The sequence below is a fragment of the Podarcis muralis genome, chromosome Z (genome assembly GCF_964188315.1).
Source record: "Podarcis muralis chromosome Z, rPodMur119.hap1.1, whole genome shotgun sequence".
Lineage (NCBI taxonomy): Eukaryota > Metazoa > Chordata > Lepidosauria > Squamata > Lacertidae > Podarcis > Podarcis muralis.
In genome coordinates this window covers 49,729,703-49,755,935 of record NC_135673.1, presented here as the reverse complement: position 1 = coordinate 49,755,935, position 26,233 = coordinate 49,729,703, and the positions used below count along the sequence as shown (strand labels likewise).

The window sequence follows — 26,233 nt, the reverse complement described above, 5'->3', positions numbered from 1 at the left end:
TTCAAATAATTACACCCAATGGCTCTTCATCTTTGCTTTTTCATACCAGCTCTTATCCCATCCTAGGCTTCTTTGCAGATGTTAAGAGGAGGGAACTGGATGCTGCATTTATCAACAATACTCTGGGCACTTAATTTGGTCTAGGCAGGCAGAAGCAGCCATTTCAAATTTCATTGGTCCCTTAAATGTTTAACACTTCATTTATTATTTATTTCTAGAATTTATACATATTTTCCTGTGAGATGCTTAAGGCAGTGTGCATTTAATCCCCACAGCAACCCTGTGAGGTGAGTTCGGCTGAGAGACAAAGACAGGTGCAAGGCCACCCAGTGTGCTTCGTGGCTGATTGGGATTTGAACCTGTCTCCCAGGTCACAGTCCAACACTCTGTCACACCACACTGCCACAAGTTGTGCTCGTGGTACATGAAGGGTCTCAACACTGACCTGATGAGCAGCTATGATGGGCACAGATTGTTCAACAACTTAAAAATTGCTCAGGTAAAAGCCATAGGTATTATTTTGCAGTCCAGCTTCTACTGAGGCTGGGATTTGATCTTCATACAGGTCTAAGGAAATAGCTTCATAAGTCTAGTTGCAGATTGTGGAGAGACAATGAAGTTCAAAGGAAAAGTGCAGAATAGGCAATTTATTCTTTTGGAAGAGGGATGAGCAAAAGAGCACAGAAGCTAGGTAACTGAGACTCTGAGGGCCCTCCGAAGAAATCCACAGTGCTGACGGCCAAAATGCAAGTGTAAAGAAACAAGACCAATGGGGCCATGACCCAAAAGACAGGGTGACTAGGTTGAAAAGCAGTGACCCAAACTGATAACCAAATGGATGGTGAAAACATACAGTTTGCCAAATGGAGGAGCAATTTTGCTTTAAATTAACCAAACAATTATTTTGGTGATGATTTTTAACCTTTCTGATCTGTCCAATTTGGCTGCAATGAGATGTGGATTGTACTGTACTGTAATTTACTAATTTTACACTGAATTTTGATGCTCAGCCATCATCTTAATCTCTTCCCACTGAAGCTTTACTGCCAGTTGAGGCAAGAGCAACGTTCAAATGCATCAACATATCAGCTACCATAAAATCTGCTTTTGCAAGGTTCAACAGAAGGCGGAGGTCTCTGTAAAATGCAGGGGGGTCAGAGGTGGGGCAACCCTGAACTGCAGTTTCAAAGCACCACCTCTACTCTTTTGAAGCAATGGCCTGGCAAGAGCAAAACACGACACTTTAAATCTTCATTGCACAGCAGTAACTGAATGACTTAAAAAGACACAGAACCATGAATTTACCTGTGAGAGGGGAGAAGTAAACTAAAAGATAGTTGTGGTTGCCCAGCACTTCAGTGCATTTCTGATGTGGCTCAATAAAATTCCTACCTGGAAAGAGCAATAGAGAACCAACCACCCATTTGAAAAAGACCACAAAAAAACAAGCTAAGGGGGAAAAGAATAAAAGGATAACTTGCAAAGCATCCTCTGATGGCCCACACATGGGTGCTTAGTGAACAACTGATCTTTGCCAGGGCACTGGTTGCACTGATTTCATCTAGTGCAGAGCGCTGTGCCCTCTGCCTGGGGCCCACAGACCTTGCTTCCTTCAACAGAGAGGGAAGGTGTAGCGAACCCTCAGGAGGCATATGTACCGCAGATGTTTTGGCAGATGGAAGAGGCCAGCGCAGTCGTCAAGGTGCTACCTTTGGAGAAACAGCCTTTATTTAAAAGTATGTTGGTTGTGCATACAGTCAACATTACAATCATTTTTCATTGAGGTGAAATACAGGAAGATAGTTCTGAAAGGCAGTTTTGCTCAACTGATGGAGAAGGGAAAGGAAAATTAAGACAGATTCCACCTGGAGCTTGGAGGGGGCAATCCTGATGTGAATCAATTCCCATTTTCTTCTCCCCTTGGGTTTGTGTAAGAGAAGTTCCAGGTGGACTATACAATTAATTTTATAGGAGGTGGAAAGCCTGGTAGCTGCTTCAACATTCTATATGTCACTTGCTCTCTTTTCAGGCTGAAATGGCATTATTTTTTGTGCAGAGCTCCTGTAAGAGGCAAGTAAGGCAACTACAGAGAAAGCAGTTTAGCATAACATTATCCATACTCCTTCAAGAGCATCGTGCCTCTGTTGTAGGGTGGTGGCACACCCTGGATATCCAATAATCACCTTAATTTCTGCTTTCATTACTATATAAAACTTAAATTACTTGGTTTTTTTAAAAAAATATTACTAATATAATTTCCCATCTTAAAATGCCTTATACATTTACAGTACTTAAAACTATTTGAGTTCTGAAGTTTAAAAGCGGGGAGGGAGGAATATGTTTGGGGGTCAAACACACAGCAAATCCCACCAGGAAAGGAGCTAGAATCAGTAGATTCATAGTGCAATTTTCTTAAAAAAGGAAAGAGAAAGAGAGAACACACAACGGCACCCCCTTTTTGTTTTTCAAATGTAAATGAACAAGACGAGGTTATTATACTGTACATGCAATAAGTTATAGCAAGCAAATGACAACAAAGTTGGAGAACTCTACAATTTTAAGCTGGTGACCAGAGCCAAAGGCAGAGGAAAATGGACACTGTGGGTGCACATTTCAAAGTCCCGTAACTGTGGTGCTGGAGCAACTGCTGTCATGCCTTGTATTTCTGTTTCCCAGTCTCACTTATGACACAAATGTGCTGAAAGAGAGAGGGTAAAAGCACTGTGTGGATTAGGAGTTTAACAGCTAGGAGATGAACAAACACTCTGCAGAGCCTGCTACCACTGAGTGTGACCAAGAAACATACAAAACACATAATTAACTTTCCAAATACACAGCAACAGGATATGGGGATGGCAAGTAGCTCAAACAGCTTTAGAAGGGGGTTAGGCAAAGTCCATGGCAGTTCACCATCATGACCAGGTTCAGAGGCAGCACATCTCTGAGTTACAGCTGCCTGGGTGCTGAGAGAGGTGGTGCCACAGCAGAAACGGCCTAGTGCCTGGTGGGCTTCGCAGAAGGAAGCCTAGAGACAGACCACTGTGTGAAACAGGGTGATGGAGAAATGGACCTTTCACTGACGAAGCTGCAGGGCTCCTTTTACCTCATTATCATCAGGAATGGAACCTGAAGGGGTAGCTATTCAACCTAATTACAGCAAGCCACAAAATTATGATATTCTGTAACACTAGCATCAGCTTGGCTGCATGGATATTTAAAACAACAGAAGCTATGTCAGCTGTCTTATCTGCCCACCTCAGTAGATTCTAAAATGGCCATTTATATATATATATATATATATATATATATATATATATATATATATATATATGTATATATATATATATAAAATTTATTGTATATTATTATTATTTATGTTTATATTCCACTTTCATAAAGTATACCAAGGAAGCTTACAACATACAAACTATAATAAAATATAAATATATATAAGTAAATAATTAAAAACATCAATAGAAATTCAGTAGATACTAGTTAGCCTTTCTTGCAAAAACTGCTTTGAGACAGGCTCTCTCCCCCCCATCTTTCCTGGGAAATGTCACACTTGACCAATAAGGCTTAAGGATATAGAATTAAGGTTGGAGGAGAACCTAAACTGCTGTCAGGTTAATGGGGTTGTTTGGGAGCCCAACGGATCTTGGTGGGAAATACAGGAAACAGCCCTTCTGTGTGGGGAGTGTGCGTAAGCCCCTCCACCCCATTATGTGCCTGTAAAGTTTATGGCCAGCAGAGCCTGGGGTTCCCCAAGAGCAGAATATGCGTCTGCCGAAAACCTCATTCTGGCATTTCTCTACCCACCGGTAAAAGAAGCAAAGGAAATGTTGCACCAAGGGGAAGGGGGGCTGTGGCTCAGTGGCAGAGCATCTGTTTTGCATGCAGAAGGCCCCAGGCTCAATTCCCAGTATCCCCAGTTATGAATGGAAAAGACCTTCTGCCTTGAACCCTGGAAAGTTCTGTCAGTCAGCACTGAAAACACTGGACCAGTGGTTTGACTCTGCATAAGCCAGTTTCCTACGTCAGGCAGAAGGGGAGTGAGGGGGGGGGAATACTCTTCCGCAATTTATACAGAAGACAATCTTTGTTCATTACTTACATTTAGATCTCTGAAGTATTCATTGTAATCTAGAGCATATCCCACCACAAACTTATCTGGTACTTCAAACCCAACAACTGAAAAAGAGCCAGAATTCATCAGTATGTTAAATTTGGGCAATGTTTAGATAATCATATTACATTATTTGGACTATTCATAACCAGTTTCCTATTTGATAATGCTGCCTATTGGCATTGTTTAAAAAATGTAACAAGGATAAAACAGGGAGACATAAAACCGACAGTACATTTTGATACAGGGAAAAGCTACACCATGTCCAAAGGAGTGAGACAGTAGGGACTAGGTGGTAAAAGGTAAAGGGTAAAGGGACCCCTGACCATTAGATCCAGTCATGGCCGACTCTGGGGTTGCGGCGCTCATCTCGCTTTACTGACCGAGGGAGCTGGCATACAGCTTCTGGGTCATGTGGCTCTGGCAAAACCAGAGCAGCGCACGGAAACGCCGTTTACCTTCCCGCCGGAGCGGTACCTATTTATCTACTTGCACTTTGACGTGCTTTCAAACTGCTAGGTGGGCAGGAGCAGGGACCGAGCAACGGGAGCTCACCCTGTCACTGGGATTCGAACCACCGACCTTCCGATTGGCAAGTCCTAGGCTCTGTGGTTTAACCCACAGCGCCACCCGCGTCACGGTAGGGAATAGGTGACAAGGCCCCAAATGAGTGGAAAAACACATACCACTGAAAGGAGTTAAATTATTGCAAAAGCTGCAATTTAAGCTGCAATCCTAAACACATTTAATAGGGAGAAAGCCCCACTGAACACAGTTTGGAGTAAATATGCCCAGGATTGCACCATTACCCATTTCACTTTTAAGTGCTTCAGGTATCTCTACTTAAACACACTGCAAACAAAGTACAGTACATATCCACAGAGGCCAGGTCACTCTCCTTAATTCTGCTCCAGCTCCTATAATTCTTTTCTGTCCTCATTTATCCCTCCCTCCCCATTTTGTAACATTACAGTTGTTCTTTAGCCAGTGACTCCCTGCAGTCAAATTTCATCTACTTTCAATCTGAATATAGAGATTTTTACATTGCTTTAAAAATGTATATATTTTAAGGTGCACTGAACAATTCACTTACAGTCAGGACGGTATCCTACACTTCGAGGTGTTCTTTTGACCAACAAGCTGTTAAAAAGACCCCAAAGCAAAAAAAATAAATTGTGGGTAGAAATTAACTCATGAAATGCACTCCATGCTCCCTGCATGCCAAGCCACTAAGTTCTGTACTCCCCCACTGCTATATCACAGTGGAAACACTGAATCTGGATTACAGTGGCAGTTAGAGGGTTCTTTCTACAGCCAAGTTTTAAGTGAGCATAAAGGCTGCTCTCCCCTTCATGGATCACTGCCTTGCCGTGGTGAAGGGGCTGGAATAACTTAGAGAAGCTCTGAGCTATGCCATGCAGGGCCACCCAAGATGGACAGATCATAGTGGAGAATTTTGACCAAACGTGATCCACCTGGAGCAGGAACCGGCAAGCCACTCCAGTATCCCTGCCAAGAAAACTCCATGGACAAAGACAACAGGCATATAAAAGTTATGATGCTGGAAGATTAGCCCCTCAGGTCGGAAGGTGTCCAACATGCTACTGAGGAAGAGCGGAGGACAAGTACAAGTAGATTCAGAGCTGATGAAGCGGCTGGGCTAAAGCCGAAAGGTCGCTCAGTTGTGGATATGCCTGGAAGCAAAAGGAAAGTCCAATGCTGTAAAGAAAAATATTGCATAGGAACCTGGAATGTAAGAACCATGAACCTGGGTAAGTTGGAGGTGGTCAAAAATGAGATGGCAAGAATAAATATTGACATCCTGGGCTTCTTGTCCCACATAGAGATTTCTCAGGAGACAGATGAGGTGATCAGGCACTCCCATTTCTTTAAGAACTTGCCATAGTCTGCTGTGGTCAACACAGTCAAAGGCTTTTGCCTAGTCAATGAAGCAGAAGTAGATGTCTTTCTGGAACTCTCTAGCTTTCTCCGTAATCCAGTGCATGTTTGCAATTTGGTCTGTGGTTCCTCTGCTGCTTCGAAATCCAGCTCGCACTTCTGGGAGTTCTCGGCCCACATACTGCTTAAGCCTGCCTTGTAGAATTTTAAGCATAACCTTGCTAGCATGTGAAATGAGTGCAATTGTGCGGTAGTTGGAAAAGATCCTGATGCTGGGAAAGATTGAAGGCACAAGGAGAAGGGGATGACGGAGGATGAGATGGTTGGACAGTGTTCTTGAAGCTACCAGCATGAGTTTGACCAAACTGCGGGAGGCAGTGGAAGACAGGAGTGCCTGGCGTGCTTTGGTCCAGGGGGTCACAAAGAGGCGGACACCACTAAACAACAACAACAAAGGCTGCTCTTTGACCAATTGTGTATGAGGAGGAGCAGGCATTGAAAAGTATTCTCTTCCTCCTTCAGTGGTGCCAGAAGGGGAAATTCAGCACATCACTGTTCTGTGCCTGAAGCATCTCCCCCCTGCCTAGGCCCCTGCACTGCCATGAAACTTGTGCAGCAGAAAAGTGACTTTACCTATGCTCAAAATATACTGTGGACAGTGGGAAACTTTCCTCAAAATATACAGAATAAATAAAGAAGTTTGTTTAGGAAGGCAGGGTTATTCTGATAATTAAAGTTAAAAATTAGTATTTAAGCTAGCTACTGGGTGAGATGCAAGAGTCATTGTACTAAGAATGCAGAAGGTCTGCTAAGAGTAAGTATAATATGTGGGTGTTTAAGAGAGAAGTGATCCAAGATGACACTCATTTTTAGACCAAAAACTAAACTGTTAAAACCTTTTAATAAAGCAATTTCCCTTAGACTAGTTCTCTTTGTTATTTAGTCTTGGGCAGCTGAAGCATAGAGGGGGATTGAGAGCCCACTGCTTTTAACTATGGACACCTTCATCACAAAGGCAATGATCAATATCCAGCACAAGCAATGGAGAAAAATTAACACCCCCAACCTTGTACTTATTAACTCCTAAACGTAACTGACCTCAAAAGGATACAAAAAGATGTGTAACTGTACCACCTTTTTTTCATCATTCTGCAAAAGTTCCTGAGAAAGCAAATTGTAGCACATGCAGGAATTGAACATACCTGGCTACCTTCACCATCTTTGGGTTGTACTGCTTAAGCAGAGACAGAAGAGTCTTCATTGTCTTACCAGTGTCAATTATATCCTGACATTTAAAACAAAAAGAGCCTTGTGAAGTGAAGCTGCAGCCAAGTACCTCTTACAGGTTCATAATGAACTAAATCATACATACGAGGAGGAATAAAATTCAGAGTCATTTGGTGCTCATTTGTGTCTGTCAGTAATTAGGGGGGGGGGATGAAGGGAACATATCTGCAAATGGATATGGTCCCAGAATTTGAAGTGCACACCAATACTTGATCAGCTCTTTACATGGTCTCCACAAGAACAAGAGCATTTTTGTGTAAAATATTAACAAACTCCAGCTGAATTAAGTCACAATGCAATTAAGCAGAATCAGTTCAACAATGCATTCTTGCCTATCCATCTTAGTAGTAAAAAAAACTGCATGTGAATTAAGTGTCCCCCTGATGGCAGCTGCTTGTACAAGAGAAATTGCTTTTTCTTTTGAGAGAGCTTTAATCCATACTTTAGCTTAGGGATAGTTGTTGTTCTGGAGTAAAATGGTGCTACATTATTTGTACTGGTTTCACAGAATTACCCCAAATCATACCTATTAAAAAAGGAAAATGTAAACTGTTGTACTTACTTCTACAATCAAGACATTCTAGGAGAAAGAGAAAAATTGTTTAAAATTGTTTAAAAGAGTTTAATTAAGTCAACACTTGGTTTCCAATTTATATTTATCCAAACCTTTTCAGGATGCCTGTTTTTCATTTTTCATTTCCCTGATTAACCAGCACACAAATATAGGTGGATACTTCAACTATGAAGCAAACCAGCAGAAAATGGCTACAAAATTATGCCCTGTGGTTAAACGACTCAGGTTTCTACTGCTCATTAGCACAAACTCAAAATTGAAAGTTTATCATAGTTCAGAAATAAAGTACCAATTTCAATGCAACAAGTTTCAGAACCAACTGAGGGGGCGGGGAAGCATTAGTACCAGAGGAAATACAACATGTGCCACATCCTCTTCTTTCTAATGCACTGATATTGCTTAGCTAGTTTAGGCACCTTCTCAAGGGCAAGCTAACAACAACAAAAATATTGAACATTCATCATCAGAACAGCTTTGTAAAAATTAGGACAGCCCTGGATCAGTAGCAGAAGGTCCCAATTTCAATGCCTGGCTATCCAGGAGGGGCTGGAAATGTCCCATCTGAAACCCTGCCGAGAAATCGCCAGTCAGGGAAGACCATCCTGAGCTTGATGGATCAACGGCCTGACTATGTATAAGGCAGTTTATAACTAGTGGCACATTAGAATTCAGAACAGGGAGTACTCATTCATATTTTCATGAGTTGTCTTCATATTTAAAGTAGAGAGTGATTTAGAACTGAATCATGTACCTAAATGTGAATGTGCTATCTATCCATGAAGAAGTTGAGTAAGGGGTGAACCCCCCCAATCCCCACATAAACAAAGCCTAGAGGTTGCAGAGTGCAAGTAAGGGAGCACCCAAGGCCCTAGAAGCATCATTGGTATGGTCACTTGCAGACAGAACCTCAAGATGTCCTGTGCAATCCTACATCTCTATTATCTACTGGGAGGCACAATCGGAAGCCTTCTGTGAAAGCTTAGAGAATAACTGATAGCAGGGGAGGGGTTAAGGGTTTCAAAAATTTTGTATGATCCTTATAGCATTACTTGCTACTGTCATTAATATTTACTGTTAGAAGTGAAACGTTTCCCACCTTACATGACAAATGAAAGTTGAATGTCTTGACAAGCAGCTCTGTTTGTACAGCAGAACCAGGAGAGGGGAGACATAACAGAATATTGCAACAGCCTTTGAGGGACATTTCTTGCTCTATACAGCAGTAGGCACAAAATAGAGGATGAGATGAATGCTGCTATTAGACAGAAGCAGCACTACAAAGAAGACAAGATGCACTTCAGAAGATGTTCAAGTGCAGGAGTGGGGAACCTGTGGCCCTCCAGAGACTGTTGGACTCCAACCCACATCAGCCACTGCCAGCACGGCCAACCGTCAAGGATGATCACAAGGAGTTGTAATCCAGCAGCATTTGGAGGGGCACAAGCTCCCCAGCCCAGAATTGTATTTTAAGAAGTCTTATCTTCTCAATACTGTAAAGATAAGGGGAAGGGCTCAGTGGTAGGGCAGCTGCATTGCATGCAAAAGGCCTAAAGTTCAACACCCTCCAAGCCCCTCCAGGGTCAGGTTGGTAGGTGATCAGGTGACTGGAAGAGACTCTTTGCTGCCAGATATCCTGCAGAACCATCGCTAACTGGAGCAAACAATGCTGGGTTAGGGGGACAAATACACATACCACATTGGAGATACAGTGGTACCTTGGCTTACATATGCTTCAGGTTACATACGCTTCAGGTTACAGACTCCGCTAACCCAGAAATAGTACCTCGGGTTAAGAACTTTGCTTCAGGATGAGAACAGAAATCGTGCCCTGGCGGTGCAGCAGCAGCTGGAGGCCCCATTAGCTAAAATGGTGCTTCAGGTTAAGAACAGTTTCAGGTTAAGAACAGACCTCTGGAACGAATTAAGTACTTAACCTGAGGTACCACTGTATTGCAGGCTCGGTTCCATACCACCACAATAAAGCTAGTATTGCAATAAAGCAAGTCACACTTTTTGTTGTTGTTGTTTCCATTTGGATATAAAAGCTATGTTTACACTATGCTGTAGTCTAGGCAAGGGGCCCCTGCAACCAAGGGCAGGAGGAGAAAAACCCAGCCCCAGCCCTGGCCAGCTCCACTGCTGTGGCCAGAAGAGGGGGGGGGGGGCTTTCTTCCACTGGAAGTGAGTGGGCTGCCTGCAGCTGCACCCTGGTCCTCGTAAAGAGCAGTATCTGTGGAGTGCAGCAAAGTGAGGCGTGATGAAAGGAGGCATGCCTGCAGTCTGACCTGCAGCTTCCTGTGTTCCTTTGAAGATGTGTCAGACTGCAAGAGCTAATCCTAGAAACAAAAGTGTCAGGGGAAATAAAAAACGTGAAACCTGAACCAACAAAATGCCACAAATAAACATAATATGCCTACATCTGTGCCAGGCACATTCTGTTCACAGGTTGCACTTCACTGATTCAGATTTCAAGCCTTATACTTTGGTTTTTAAAATTGTTTCCTTGACTTGATTACTGTAGCATTATATTTCTTTGGTCACAGTTGTCTCCTTTTATACTTCTAAAGTAACAAGACTCCCGAAGAGTATTTGCAGTTTACTTTTTTCAAATTTAGATTGCCTTCCACAAACAGACTTTGCAGCATGGAACACTGGAACAAAAATTAGGGAAATTGCTCCTAAGGTGTTGCATGCAGTTGATAATGGCCATGTTCTCTTATAATGTTTCTTAGTAGCAAGTGCTACCATTTACAAAAGGCAACATAAGCCACATCCATCAGTGGCTACTTGATCAAAACAATAGTCTTGCCTCATTTCAGCAGTGACACTCAGGTGCCTCTGGGGACTTACAAGTTGCACATGAAGATAATAACCTTCCCCAGATTTTGTCCCCAGCATCTGGTATAGAGAACTTTGCTGCTTCTGTATAATGAAGTTCTACTTCGCTATAACAGCTAATAGGAATTGATGTGTTTTTTCGCTATGATTTTTTTTAAGCCCCTAAGGAAGGGGCGACAAAAACACACACAGCAAATGTGCTGTTGCAAAATACAGTCAGCGAGAGAAGAGGACCTTGCAACCTGGTGCATGTGTAGTCTCACCTTTATTTGCATCTCACAGAATGGATTCAATAGTGCTCTGTCTTTAAGTGTAACTAATTGGTGATGGAAAATTAGTAGCATACAAAAGTGCTTCGCAGAAATTTCCGTATCTATCTATCTATCTATCTATCTATCGCCATTTATTACATACCTTGCCAGTCAAGGTTGAGAGGTCATCCCCACCAATTACCTTTATATCACCAGTGGACTGGTCATTCTGATTTTAGAGAGAAAAGAAAAAGAAAGGGTTTGGAGGAGAATAATAATAAAGTGAATCTTCACTAAACACACAAACAAACAAACAAACAAACAAACAAACAAACACACACACAAACAAACAAACAAACAAACAAACCAAAAGCCCTACTTGAAAAATGAAGCTTTTAAAAAGTTTGTAAATCCTGGCTGGCTTCCTCCTCCTCACATCAGGTTTTTTTTTCAGAAATGTGAACTCAAAGCGACTTACAAAGACAGGAGTGCTTCTCCCCCACCTTGACTAAGCCTCTTAAAAATGAACATAAAACATCACTCCCACCCACAGTGGAACACAAAGCTGTCTGTCTGGAAGAGACAGTCAAGGATGTACCAGGACTAAAAAGGTGATTGACAGAATGGATAGCTGAAAGTACATCTACATTATTTTTAAATATGAGGACATACCAAAGTGTAAAGGTACAAAACATCTAGAAAAGAAGGCACTTAATGTTTTCATTTGTAGTTTTAAGAAGAAGGAAGCTGGCATACTTGTATCTGTGCTTTTGACAGCAAACAAGAATTGCCTTTAAAAATTGATGTCTAAAAAGAAATATACTATCACTCATGTGATGCCAATACCCTACATTGTAAAGTTGCCTAATCCCAACCCTCAAAACTCTGTAAACAATTTAATTTCTAATTTCACAGACAACTCAAGCAAATTATAAATTTATGTTTCCAATTAGGTTGTTTCTACATATCTCCCCTCCTTTTTGTGTACTTTAATCAGGTCCTTAGTTAAGGGGAATGGGATCACAGAAGTATAGTGCCCTGATCACAGAAATAATATACTCCATATGTGCTTTTCAAATTCTTAGTTTAAGTTTTTCTTATATGACTTTAAACTCCCAAGTATTTTCTGTTTCCTCAATGATAAATGTTACACTGAACAATCACCTACCTTCTTAAAGTAAAAGAAAAACCTTTATAATAAAAAAATAAAACCAAGCACATAATTTCCAAAAGCAAGTTGTTATCCTCCTTGGACCTAAGCCTCAGCTAAATGTTAACATCAATGGTATTCCTCATAGAAGAAGAAGAAGAAGAAGAGTTTGGATTTGATATCCCGCCTTTCACTCCCTTTAAGGAGTCTCAAAGCGGCTAACATTCTCCTTTCCCTTCCTCCCCCACAACAAACACTCTGTGAGGTGAGTGGGGCTGAGAGACTTCAAGGAAGCATGACTGGCCCAAGGTCACCCAGCAGCTGCAAGTGGAGGAGCGGAGACGCGAACCCGGTTCCCCAGATTAGCAGACTACCGCTCTTAACCACTACACCACACTGGCTCTCACAGAATCACAGAACTGTAGAGTTGGAAGGTGTAGGATGTAAAAATGTATTGTAGTCAAATACAACATTCCCACAATGCACATGCATTGTATCACTCAGGAGAAAACTTGCTAGTTCCTCCTGAGCTGGGACAGACTTCCTTTGCATGTGACTTAGTGTGGGTGTGGTCTGTTCTTGGACAGATGAGCACACGGCCTCCATGTTCTGCCTTTTTTGTTCTCCATTTTTTGTGTTCCTAAGAGTTGGGAGAAGTGACTGCTGAATCGCAGCCACTTGAGACTATTTCCCTTATGGGATAGTTCACATTGTTATAGGTTGTTCTGTAAATTAAGTCTGCCTTCAGGGATCTTATTGTGAACTGGATGATTGTAAGTAAACTACTTTTATGTTAACTTTAATCATATGGTTGTGTCTATTCTTTTAGGAGGGATATAAAAAGGGAAACCAGGAATCCTAAATAGTGAGGCTCAGACAAGCCTGCAACTAGCTAACTGCTGTGTAATTAAAAAGGGAGATTGTTTAACAACTCTGCTAAGTTATGGAACTTGCTGACGCAAATTAGGAAGGATATAATAAAATAATATATCCTCTCAAACATCCCCACAGAAGGGACCTCCAAGAGTCATGTAGCCCAACCCCCCACAATGGAGGAATCACAACTAAAGAATCCCTGTCAGATGGCTATCCAACCTCTGCTTTAAAACCTCCAGCGCCATTTGAATAGGACATGGAATCATAGAATCATCGAGTTGGAAGAGACCACAAGGGCCATCGAGTCCAACCCCCTGCCAAGCAGGAAACACCATCAGAGCACTCCTGACATATGGTTGTCAAGCCTCTGCTTAAAGACCTCCAAAGAAGGAGACTCCACCACACTCCTTGGCAGCAAATTCCACTGTCAAACAGCTCTTACTGTCAGGAAGTTCTTCCTAATGTTTAGGTGGAATCTTCTTTCTTGTAGTTTGGATCCATTGCTCCGTGTCCGCTTCTCTGGAGCAGCAGAAAACAACCTTTCTCCCTCCTCTATGTGACATCCTTTTATATATTTGAACATGGCTATCATATCACCCCTTAACCTCCTCTTCTCCAGGCTAAACATGCCCAGCTCCCTTAGCCGTTCCTCATAAGGCATCGTTTCCAGGCCTTTGACCATTTTGGTTGCCCTCCTCTGGACACGTTCCAGTTTGTCAGTGTCCTTCTTGAACTGTGGTGCCCAGAACTGGACACAGTACTCCAGGTGAGGTCTGACCAGAGCAGAATACAGTGGCACTATTACTTCCCTTGATCTAGATGCTATACTCCTATTGATGCAGCCCAGAATTGCATTGGCTTTTTTAGCTGCCGCGTCACACTGTTGGCTCATGTCAAGTTTGTGGTCAACCAAGACTCCTGGATCCTTTTCACATGTACTGCTCTCAAGCCAGGTGTCACCCATCTTGTATTTGTGCCTCTCATTTTTTTTGCCCAAGTGCAATACTTTACATTTCTCCCTGTTAAAGTTCATCTTGTTTGTTTTGGCCCAGTTCTCTAATCTGTCAAGGTCGTTTTGAAGTGTGATCCTGTCCTCTGGGGTGTTAGCCACCCCTCCCAGTTTGGTGTCATCTGCAAATTTGATCAGGATGCCCTTGAGTCCATCATCCAAGTCGTTGATAAAGATGTTGAATAAGACCGGGCCCAAGACAGAACCCTGTGGCACCCCACTAGTCACTCTTCTCCAGGATGAAGAGGAACCATTGATGAGCACCCTTTGGGTTCGGTCAGTCAGCCAGTTACAAATCCACTGAGTGGTAGCATAGTCAAGACCGCATTTTACCAGCTTCTTTACAAGAATATCATGGGGCACCTTGTCAAATGCCTTGCTGAAATCAAGGTAGGCTACATCCACTGCGTTCCCTTCATCTACCAGGCTTGTAGTTCTGTCAAAAAAACGAGATCAGGTTAGTCTGACATGACTTACTTTTCAGAAATCCATGCTGACTATTGGTGATCACAGCATTCCTTTCTAGGTGCTCACAGGCTGTTTGCTTAATGATCTGGTCCAGAATCTTCCCTGGTATTGATGTCAGACTGACTGGGCGATAATTATTTGGGTCCTCACTTTTCCCCTTTTTGAAAATAGGGACAACATTTGCCCTCCTCCAGTCTGCCGGGACTTCGCCTGTTCTCCAGGAATTCTCAAAGATGACAGCCAGTGGTTCTGAGATCACATCTGCCAGTTCTTTTAATACTCTTGGATGCAGTTCATCTGGCCCTGGAGACTTGAATACATCTAAACTAGCCAAGTATTCTTGTACTATCTCCTTAGTTATTCTGAGCTGTGTTTCCTCTGCTGAATCATTTGCTCCAAATTCTTCAGGTCGGGCATTGTTTTCTTTATCGGAGAAGACTGAGGCAAAGAAGGCATTGAGGAGTTCAGCCCTTTCTGTGTCCCCTGTTTGCATTTCACCATCTTCTCCTCTGAGTGACCCCACTGTTGCTTTGTTCTTCCTTTTGCTACGGAAAAGATGCAGCAGGCTTGTTTGCTCCTATTCCAGAAGGCAGAACCAGAACTAGCAGGTTCAGATTACAAGAAAGGGGACCCTGACACAACATTAGGAAGAACATTGTGACAGTAAGAGCCGTTCAACAGTAGAACAGGCAGCCTTGGAAGGTGTCAGACTCTCCTTCATTGGTGCTTTTAAACAGTGCTTGGATAGCCATCTGTGTGAGCGACTGCAGACACACTTACGCAATAGCTCTTCAGCCTGATGAAGTCAACGGTCATAGGGATAGACTTGTCACTGTTTCGATTCAGGGCTTTGATATAATCCAGCAAGTCAGCAAAGAACTTGTAGCCCCCTTTAAGTACACAGAGAGCCACAATGTGATGCCCTCCCATACTCTGCATGATTTCTCGTGCCAGTCTTTCTGTTCTGTGGAAAGAGAAACAAACTAATTTGCCACACCGAGCCAGTGCCAGGTCTCTCTCTCTCTCTCTCTCTCTCTCTCTCTCTCTCTCTCACACACACACACACACACACTTATTTGTACCATTTCTAAACCAGCCGTCCTCCAAGGAGATTCCAGGGCATATACAAATCTATATCATAAGAATAATAAATTACAACATAAAAATATAAAACTATTCCAAAAGACCAACAGTCAGAACATGAGTTAAAATCAAACTGCTACTCTAAGGCCTGCCCAAAAAGATGTGTCTTCACACCACATGGAAAACTCAGTAAGAAAGAAGTCAGCCATAGTTCTCGAGAGAGGAGAAAATATATATGCAGATGGGGCCTTAAGACTATTTAGACTCTTCCCCACACAACTGCCCACTGAGTAGAAATCACCAGTGGGATTGCAAGAAGGGTGTCCCAATAAGATTTCAACACGCAGACTGACAAGTAACAGGAGAGGCCCTCCTTCAAGGACTTGAGACTGAAAATTATTCTCATTATATCATGTTATTATTCACCCCCACTGGCTTGGACAAACCATGGTAAGCATTCATGTAAAGATAAAGCCAACAGAGCATCTTTCCCTGATATTGTATTTATCTCCCATCTGACAAAATAGGGCTATTTACCGGTCAGTGACATTTCTGCTTTTTCTCACTTGTCAAGGTTAATCTAATAGCAGTACTGCCAAACTCCCTTGATTTTACAGGGCAGCATGTGCCAAAGTAAATCTCAGTCTCTGCCTAGTTACTGGACAACTTTCAAAAGATATGAAGCATACAGGTCTTCAGAAGGTAAATTAATTCACTTTTTAAAGCATATTGCAGCTTGGATTAGTAAGGCACTAACAATACACTCCGGAAATTCAGAAACAAGGAAACAGAAAGCTGTTCAAATTTTTAAAGTTCTGTGCTTTCAAGATTTATACACCAGTGTGTCAGTGAGGAAACTTGTTACCTAATATATACACATGCACACACTTAATTTACAGTATGTCCTTATATCCCTTTTCTCATTAACATATGAATTATGGGCAAATTACCTGTCTTTTTATGGGTCAGGAACTGGTAACAATTTGCTAGAGGTGCAGAAAATTAGAGCAATGGTTCCCAAACTTCACCACCCCCTTAGACCACCTCAAAATTGCTGATGGACCACTTAAGGATTTTTGTTTGCTGTAGCAATGGTAATGTACTCCACTAGAAGCCATTTGATTTGCAATTGCATTTTTACTTCTTATATATTGTACTTTTTGTATTATAAATTAAAACCCAATATAAGAATTAAAAGACACAATAAAAATACTATTACGAATTAATATCAATATTTAATGTGATGGATGTGCCATCTCCTGTCTTCAGCCACAATCTACATAAATGCTGTGGACAGGCTGAATGGAGCAGTCATCTGCAGACCACAATTTGGGTTCCACTGAACTAGGAAGTCCAACCCAGGAGGAGCTGTGTGCTCCTCAGAGCTTTGTGTTAATGGCACAGGAGATGTTCCCTTCCACAGCAACTGCCTTTACTGTGTACAGAGGAAATTTATCTACACTCCAGTAAACCAGACACTGCTTCCAAGCAAGCTGCAAGAGCCACCATAAAGTAAAACCTCCTTAGAACAAACATGCAGAGGCTTGCATGCAAATAATCATTTTTGAATATTGGTGAGAGTAAAACAAACCTGTCCATAATAAGCCCATGAGGAATATATACTTTTTCTAAATCTTCTGCATAATGTTTTGGTATGCAAAACAAGTCTAGGTCATATCCTTGTTCATCATCTCCAATCTAAAAGGAAAACAGAAAAGGTGAGGTCAGGTACAATGTGTTACATATCCTCCCAGAGAACAAAAATATATTAAAAAGCCTCATAATCTGGGATTACTAAAAAATCCAAAGCTATAATCTATTGGCAGAGTGTATGTTTTGCCTGTGTGAAGCTCCAGGGGGCTTCAACTATGGTATTTCCAGTGAAAAAGAGATCGGGGAATGGATTTTATTCTGTTAATTAGCTTTGAGATGAAGGAAAAATATTTTGATGCAAAGATAGTTTGTGCAGTTGGGGGTGGGTTATCATTTATAATGGAAAAATGGGAAAAGTTAAATAAAAATAATATTGAGAAAATATCATCTAAGGACTAGGCAAGGCAATGAGAACTTTCAGAGCTACGGAAGAGTCAGTGGGATCAATAGAGGACAATGGCGCACCATTTCTGACTTGAATCCTCAAAATACATGACAGCAAAGCTCCACAGCAGAGCATGCAAGTACAGTTTCCTCCTCCCCACCCTCCAGCAAAGAGGGCTCCTCCAGGAAGGCAAGCTGAATGATGTATATTTGCTGCTACTCATGGGTTTACCTGCCACCACAGCCTTCACATCCTACTCAGAGACTCATTGACTCTGGGAGGAATGCACCAGTTGAAAACTGCAGATAACTACAATCTCCTCCCATCTTTGAACTGGGAATCGTGATTCTGCTACAGGCATAATTTAGCACCAAGAGAATGCTGGGCACTGTACAGAACTCACAGCTGATCAGGGACCAGGGAGAGAAAGTGGGGAAGGGTTGAGGGGAATCAAGTGGCAGGGGAGGAAGTAGTTTGGGAGAGGCTTTGGGGAAGAAGTACACCCTGAGGAGGACAATACAGTATTTGTGATTAGGTATTATGCTGAGGTGGCAAGAATACACAAAGGAACTATACCAGAAAGAAATGGATGTCCCGTACACCCCAGGTAGTGTGGTTGCTAACCTTGAGCCAGACATCCTGGAGTGTGAAGTCAAATGGGCCTTAGAAAGCACTGCTAATAACAAGGCCAGTGGAAGTGATGATATTCCAGCTGAACTATTTAAAATTTTAAAAGATGATGCTGTCAAGGTGCTACACTCAATATGCCAGCAAATTTGGAAAACTCAGCAGTGGCCAGAGGATTGGAGAAGATCAGTCCAATCCCAAATAAGGGCAGTGCCAAAGAATGCTCCAACTACTGCACAACTGCACTCATTTCACACGCTAGCAAGGTTATGCTTAAAATTCTACAAGGCAGGCTTAAGCAGTATGTGGATCGAGAACTCCCAGAAGTGCAAGCTGGATTTCGAAGGGGCAGAGGAACCAGAGGCCAAATTGCAAACATGCGCTGGATTATGGAGAAAGCTAGAGAGTTCCAGAAAGACATCTACTTCTGCTTCATTGACTATGCAAAAGCCTTTGACTGTGTCGACCACAGCAAACTATGGCAAGTTCTTAAAGAAATGGGAGTGCCTGATCACCTCATCTGTCTCCTGAGAAATCTCTATGTGGGACAAGAAGCTACAGTTAGAACTGGATATGGAACAACTGATTGGTTCAAAATTGGGAAAGGAGTATGACAAGGCTGTATATTGTCTCCCTGCTTATTTAACTTATATGCAGAATTCATCATGCGAAAGGTGGGCTGGATGAATCCCAAGTCGGAATTAAGATTGCCAGAAGAAATAGCAACAACCTCCGATATGCAGATGACACAACCTTGATGGCAGAAAGTGAAGAGGATTTAAAGAACCTTTTAATGAAGGTGAAAGAGGAGAGTGCAAAATATGGTCTGAAGCTCAACATCAAAAAAACGAAGATCATGGCCACTGGTCCCATCACCTCCTGGCAAATAGAAGGGGAAGAAATGGAGGCAGTGAGAGATTTTACTTTCTTGGGCTCCATGATCACTGCAGATGGTGACAGCAGTCACGAAATTAAAAGACGCCTGCTCCTTGGGAGAAAGGCGATGGCAAACCTAGACAGCTTCTTAAAAAGCAGAGACATCACCTTGCCAGCAAAGGTCCGTATAGTAAAAGCCATGGTTTTCCCAGTAGTGATGTACGGAAGTGAGAGCTGGACCATAAAGAAGGCTGATCGCCGAAGAATTGATGCTTTTGAATTATGGTCCCATGGACTGCAAGAAGATCAAACGTATCCATTCTGAAGGAAATCAGCCCTGAGTGCTCACTGGAAGGACAGATTGTGAAGCTGAGGCTCCAATACTTTGGCCACCTCATGAGAAGAGAAGATTCCCTGAAAAAGACCCTGATGTTGGGAAAGATGGAGGGCGCAAGGAGAAGGGGACGACGGAGGACGAGATGGTTGGACAGTGTTCTCGAAGCTACAAACATGAGTCTGACCAAACTGCGGGAGGCAGTGGAAGACAGGAGTGCCTGGCGTGCTCTGGTCCAGGGGGTCACGAAGAGTCGGACACGACTAAATGACTAAACAACATTATGCTGACCCTTTCAGTTCCAACATTTCTGAGGCTTTTTTGAAAACAGCAACAGCAGAAGTTTTTTTTTGGAGGTGGAATTTGATTTAAAAAACCTAAAAGTTTGAGAAAAAGCCAGGATACTCCACTACAAGCAGCTCCTAAAACAATATAACCCCAAGATATCAAAAACAAAACACTGTTCGGAATGTTTAAAATCTGTTAGAGAATACTGAAAACCTCAATTTCAAACAGCAGTAAGTGACTAGACCTTATTAGTCCTAGAGATACATTTGGCGACTTTTAAAGGCATGGAGAGGTGCGTGTTCCCCTTATCAAAGCTAAGATCAACATACTGATTATGTGTGTGTGGTTTTTTAATTGCTTCTGCTACCAACCACACTTGGCTGTCCTGTATGCTACTGAGCAGCAATACAACTAAAGAATCCCTCGCTGTGAATTATAGTCTCATGAGAAACATTCTGCAGGTAGAAACAACTAATTTGATTGCAGCAGCAAGCCAGACGTGCTTTTATGCAATGGCCTTGAGAGGAACACCATGCTCCTTTGCCTCTTCATAAACCAATTGGTTAACACCCACATGGCAGAAAGAAACTGAACCCGGCTTATGATAAATAGATGCTGAAAATGTGTCTTAATATTCCACGGAGATTGTAGCACTTGGAACAGAACAGCCTTCCCCAACTGGTACCCTCTAGTCAAAAACATCTGAAGGGCTAAAATAAATATGCTGCAGCAATCCATAAACAGCAAATGTTTAGATTTATCAGAAGGCTTGTGCAGAACCCTGTTGTCTCTGCATTTATTATTAGGTTCCTCAAATAACATTTTCTCATCTTTCCACTGAACTGAGCATTTCAGTTCATCTGCCAGAGATAGAGGTTCTATCAGTGGGCATTACTGGTGTCTGGAAGACCCCAGATTGGGTTCCCCTACTTGCAGTGCCTACTATGAGAGAATTTATTTATTTATTAAATTTTTTATACTGCACTTCAGCAGAGGATCACAGGTGAAGGGCCAAATACATAACATAGTAAAGAACAAAAACAACAATTCAAAAGGCTGTAGATTGCTAAACTAGCCAAGGCCCTGGGAGAAGAGGAATGTTTTTGCCTGGCACCTAAAGATATATAATGAAGGTGCCAGGTGAGCCTCCCTTAAATGCCACAAACAAGGAGCCACCACAGAAAAGGCATTCTCATGTTGTGGCTTTCTGGACCTCTCATGAAGGAGGCACACAAAGAAGGGCCTCCGATTACGATCCGGGGAGGCTCATATGGGGAGAGGTGGTCCTTGAGGTATTGCAGTTCTGAGTCAGAACGCAGCAGTTTTAACTGAGCCTGGAAAATAATTGGCAACTGGTGCAGTCGGGCCAGGATTGGTGTCATATGCTCAAACTGGCTTGCCCTGGTGAGCAACCTGGCCACTGAATTCTGCACCAAGTTTCCAAACCGTCTTCAGAGGAAGCCTCACATATAATGCATTAGAGCAATCAAACCTAGAGGTTACCAGAGCATAGACAACAGAAGTAATGTTCTGAATCCAGGGAGGATTTCTTGGCTGAGTGGTTTCACCACTGCCTCCTTGAAGCGGGCAGGGACCACCTCCTCCTCTCGCAAGACGGTATTAACCACTTCCCTGGCCCAGCCAGCTGTCCCTCCCCTGCTAGTTTCTGTCAGCCAGGAGGAGCAAGGGTCCAGAGCGCAAGTGAGTGCCCTGACTGATCCTAGCACCTTCTCCATGTCTTTGAGCCTTACTAACGGAAACTCATCCAACACAACAGGACTAGACTGTGCTCTGGACACCCCTCGAGATTCATCTGCTGTTAACAGTGGTGTCAAGATCCTGGCAGATGTAAGCAGTTTTATCCAATGCTTTGCAACCAAATCACAGTGAGCTACTATCTGTTCTCCCACCTCCTTTGCTCCCAACTGTAAAAGGTCCGGTACTACCCAGAAAAGCTCTATACTAGACAGCACAGCAAGGAGGCATACTTTGCTATCATTCACTGCCACTAAGTAAGCTTGATGATGATCGCTCGCCAGTGTTCAATTGCATTCCACTGGAGTTTTCATTCATTTGCGTTCAAGCCACCTCCAAGCTTGTCTATGCCCTAAGCTCTGCAGTATATCAGGGAGCCAAGCTCCTTGAACGGAACTTGACCAGCGTTAAGCAGCAACTGATCAACCCAGACTTTTGTATCCCTTCAATTCAAGAAGTAGGAGTCAGGCAGTGGTAGCGGTTCCTCTATGAACATCAGTTTAGAAAGCCTGGGTTCAAATGATAACATAAAAGATGCCATGTTGCTGACATTTCAAAGTATTTCACCAGAGGAAACTTTGAGGTTCCCTGACTTGTGGTGATGCCTCTCTCTCTCCCTACTAAATCTGGCTTTTGACACCCCACCTTAATTCTACCCCTCAAGTTATAATAATATAATAATATAATAATAACAATAACAATAATAATAATAATAATATAATATAATATAATATAATATAATATAATATAATATAATATAATATAATATAATATATATTATAATATAATATAATATATATTATAATATAATATATATTATATTATATTATATTATATTATATTATATTATATTATATTATATTATATATATATTATATATAATATAATATATAATATAATATAATATATAATATAATATATATAATATAATATAATAATATAATATAATATAATAATATAATATAATATAATAATATAATATAATATAATATAATATAATATATATTATATTATAATATATATTATATTATATTATATTATATTATATTATATTATATTATATTATATTATATTATATTATATTATATTATAATTATTATTATTGTTATTGTTATTGTTATTATTATATTATTATATTATTATAACTTGAGGGGTAGAATTAAGGTATAATATAATATATATAATATAATATAGTACGGGCAGGGGTACCTTTACCTATAATATAATATAATATAATATAATATAATATAATATAATATAATATAATATAATAATATAATATAATATAATATAATATAATATAATATAATATAATATAATATAATATAATATAATATAATATAATATAATATAATATAATAATATATAGGTATAAGTATTGTATACAGTTGTATACTGTATACTTATGTATTGCAGAAAGAAAGAATAACTATCCTGAGATGAAGAAAACTGAAATTCAAAATCCACATTCGTTATGATTGAACTTAAAGAAAAACAGACGAATTTGAGGACCAGAGCCCTACCTGAACTGGAAAAGGAAAGCTTGACAGAGTTTCAGGAGGCGACAGGACTAACATCAGTTGAGAAAGAGAGGTACAGTGGTGCCTCGCAAGACGAAAAGAATCCGTGATTCTCTTCGTCTAGCGGTTTTTCTGTCTTGCGAAGCAACCCCATTAGCGGCTAAGCGGATTAGCGCTATTAGCGATTTAGCGGCTTAGCGGCTATTAAAGGCTTAGCGGCTAAGCTGTTAAAAGGCTATTAACGGCTTAGCGGCTTTGAAAAAGGGGGGGGAGCGGGGGAAAAATGGCGAGACTCGCAAGACGTTTTCGTCTTGCGAAGCAAGCCCATAGGGAAATTCGTCTTGCGAAGCGCCTCCGAAACGGAAAGCCCTTTCGTCTAGCGGGTTTTTCGTCTTGCGAGGCATTCGTCTTGCGGGCACCACTGTATTTGGGGGTTAGTATGACCGCCAAAAATGTGAATCTGTTTAAGGATAACTGTGAAGGATGTTGGATTGAAGAGAAGGGGGATTTGGAAATATGGACAAATCAGAAGTTCTTACTGTTGGGCCGAGTTGCTGTGGTGGGGATGAGGGCTGCTGTGTTGCTGGGGATGTTGCTTTTGTTTCAAACATTGCAAGCTTTGGATGGGATGGATTGTTTCAGGAGGTGGCAGAGGGATGTTTCTAGATTTGTTTGGCAGGGCAGGAAGCCTCGAGTAAAACTTAAGATATTGACGGATGCCAAAGAAGGAGGTGGACTTGCCCTGCCAGACCTTTAAATTTCGTTGTGAACCATCTGCTTTTTGCTGGCAGAGAGAATGGCTGCTTCTTGAAAACACTGAAGTGTTGGATAATGGCAGACGAAGTTGATGGACTTGGCGGAAATGACTGGCAAGATCCGAGACCAGGGAGAAGAGTCGGGGGAAGTGGAATACAAAAAGGGAAGTGTGAGGAGGTCGTTGGAAATAAGTGAATGAAATATAAGATATTGAAAATGTTTGAGGTGTTTTTAAACTGTTTTTGTTTGTTTTTGCTTTGTTTTGTTAGTCTATGTAGTGTTTTTGTATTGTATTTGTATTGTTCTTTCTCTTTTCTTTTTTTGTTTGTAGTGCTGTGTTGAAAATGTTGAAAAAGTAATAAATATCATTTTAAAAAAATATGAAATTCAAAATCCACTTTCACAGTAAGTAAGGCATTGAGTTAATTTAATGAAAAATGTTCAAACTTATGGTGTTGTCTTTTCCAACTTTAAATAGTGCTGACATGTTCAGTTACAGAAATCAGTTGGAGTCCTTTTTATTTGCATCAAACCCAAATATGGCTAGCTCAAGCTAATGAAGTCAAGAACACACAAGAAACATATTTCAGAACTAGACTCCTTGAACAGGAAATTACTCATCTTCACATGTGCTTGGTGAGCACAGGCCTATGCACATTTACTAGGAAGTAAGCACCACTGAGTTTAATAGGTTACACAGCACAATCCTAACCATGTAAATGCAGAAGTAAGTCCTACTGAATTCAGTGGGGCTTACTCCCAGGCAAGTGGGTTTAGGATTGCAGCCCAAATGTGTCTAAGGCTGCAACATTAAACCACTTACCTAGAAATAAGCTGATTGACCTCAGTAGGCCTAATATATTTTTTTAAGAACACAAAAAATAGTTGCATACTTTTGTAGATATTAACTCTGGCAATATCCATATACAAACAGATAAATTATTGTAATGGTTTCATGCAAAAGGCATAATTGAGATGAAGGCATTCTGAATATGCCCAGAAACCTGATTCTTTATTGTTGTCTTATACCTCAAAAAATCATCCCTAGTATATTAGAAATACAGATTATGGTCAGGGTCATGAGTGCTTGTACAAGTTAAGCCTTCTATCCTTTATCAGTAACACTCCTGAAAAACATCGTTTCCCCCCTTTAAAAACCTCTTTTTTCTTGAGACACCAAATTAATATCCCCCCTCCACTTTAAACTCTTCAACCCTCCCCAGATTAACCTCCAGTTTAAAGCCATTCACCTTCTCCTTCCTTCCTCTTTGAACCCTATTAGCTGGGGGTGCATATTAATTCCCCCAACTCTCTGAATGTAACAAAATCTTTTTCCCTTCTGTTCCAGGTTATCATTCTCCTCTCCAGAGTTTCCTGAGGCGGCGCTAACCCTGCCCTCCCCCAGCACCCCTTCAAAAAGTAGGGATGTGGGGAGGAGGGCTGACCCTGGTCCAAATCAGCCTCCCCAAATTCAGCTGCACAACCAACTGGACGCTCCTTCGCCTGCCCGGCCTCTCCCCTTTTGGGCTCTGCAGCCACAGCTGAAACCCTCCAAGGCTTCACTCCCAAAGGCAGCACACTCTTCATATGTCAACCAACTGCCCCTTAACAAAACCTGGAATTACGTATATGGCCAGATTCTTAGAAATGCTGGTGGTGTGCCTCTTTATCTGTTTGAGTGTTTTAAACTTCTTGTACATTATAATGCATTGCAATCATCCCCTTCCCCCGATTTTACAGTTTTATCGCATTTTGTAAACCGATCTGAGGCTTTTAAATGTGTTTTTCTCTTTTTGGGGGCCATCAATTGGTGTATGAATTTTATGAACTAATATCTGCAAACCATCACAATCATTTTGGGGGTGGCGTGTGGAGGGGATAACTGCGGGGGAGGTGGAGGTCCACAAGGGCCTCTCCCCCCTACCTCCTTTTAAGCGGACCCCACATCTCCAGACACCCTCAGGGCCCCCACCGCAGGCTCCAGGCCCCCTGCCCTTGGCCTTCCAGCACCTTCCCACATTATGGGTAGGTACCCACTTGGCGGGGGGGGGGGTGAGAAAGCCCCGATGCCCCCATGCCTTGCAGGGCGGGGGTTTGAGGGTCGCCCCCCCGCCTCATGTGGGGCTATGTCCGCAGCCCCCCCCCCAGCCCCCTCCCCTCTCGGCCCCTCACCACGATGCAGGCGGCGCTGGCGCGGGGGTGTCCGCTGTGCCCGGCCATGGCGGCGTGGGAGGGAGCGGCCGGCGAGGCTCTCCTCGGTCCCTCCTCGGTCGCGGGGCTCCGGCAGCGGGGAAGGGCTGCTGGGCGGCTGCCGGCGCGGCGGTGCGGGGAGGCGTCCCGGAGAGAAGAGAGGGAAGAAGGAGCGGCGGCGGGCGGGCGGGCCGGCAGCAACCGCCTCAGCCCAGCCCAGCGCTGCTCGTGAGGAGGACGCCTCCCGCGACGCCCGCCGCGCGCAACATGGCCGCTGCCGCCGCCTCC

The 26,233-nt window shown here is 42.2% G+C and overlaps 1 protein-coding gene across 1 annotated transcript; it reads right to left on the bottom strand.

Annotated features, from left to right (window-relative positions):
• Window positions 1-1,706: 1,706 nt before the first annotated feature.
• Window positions 1,707-26,233, bottom strand: HPRT1 (hypoxanthine phosphoribosyltransferase 1). Its single transcript, XM_028714698.2, has 9 exons — window positions 25,928-26,233; window positions 17,153-17,259; window positions 15,259-15,442; window positions 11,139-11,204; window positions 7,875-7,892; window positions 7,228-7,310; window positions 5,220-5,266; window positions 4,115-4,191; window positions 1,707-2,698 (listed from the first exon to the last, which is right to left on the bottom strand). The coding sequence occupies exons 1-9, from the start codon at window positions 25,973-25,975 to the stop codon at window positions 2,651-2,653; spliced, it is 678 nt and encodes a 225-aa protein (XP_028570531.1). The 5' UTR covers window positions 25,976-26,233; the 3' UTR covers window positions 1,707-2,650.

What these genes read in the sequence shown, in the direction of transcription:
- HPRT1 (XM_028714698.2), bottom strand. Translation starts at nt 25,975, where the DNA reads ATGGCCGGGCACAGCGGACACCCCCGCGCCAGCGCCGCCTGCATCGTG. An exon ending in CCAGCGCCGCCTGCATCGTG is followed by an intron (nt 17,260 to 25,927) that starts GTGAGGGGCCGA and finishes TTTTCCTTTTAG; the next exon opens with ATTGGAGATGATGAACAAGG. An exon ending in AATACTTCAGAGATCTAAAT is followed by an intron (nt 2,699 to 4,114) that starts GTAAGTAATGAA and finishes TCTCTCTTTCAG; the next exon opens with CACATTTGTGTCATAAGTGA.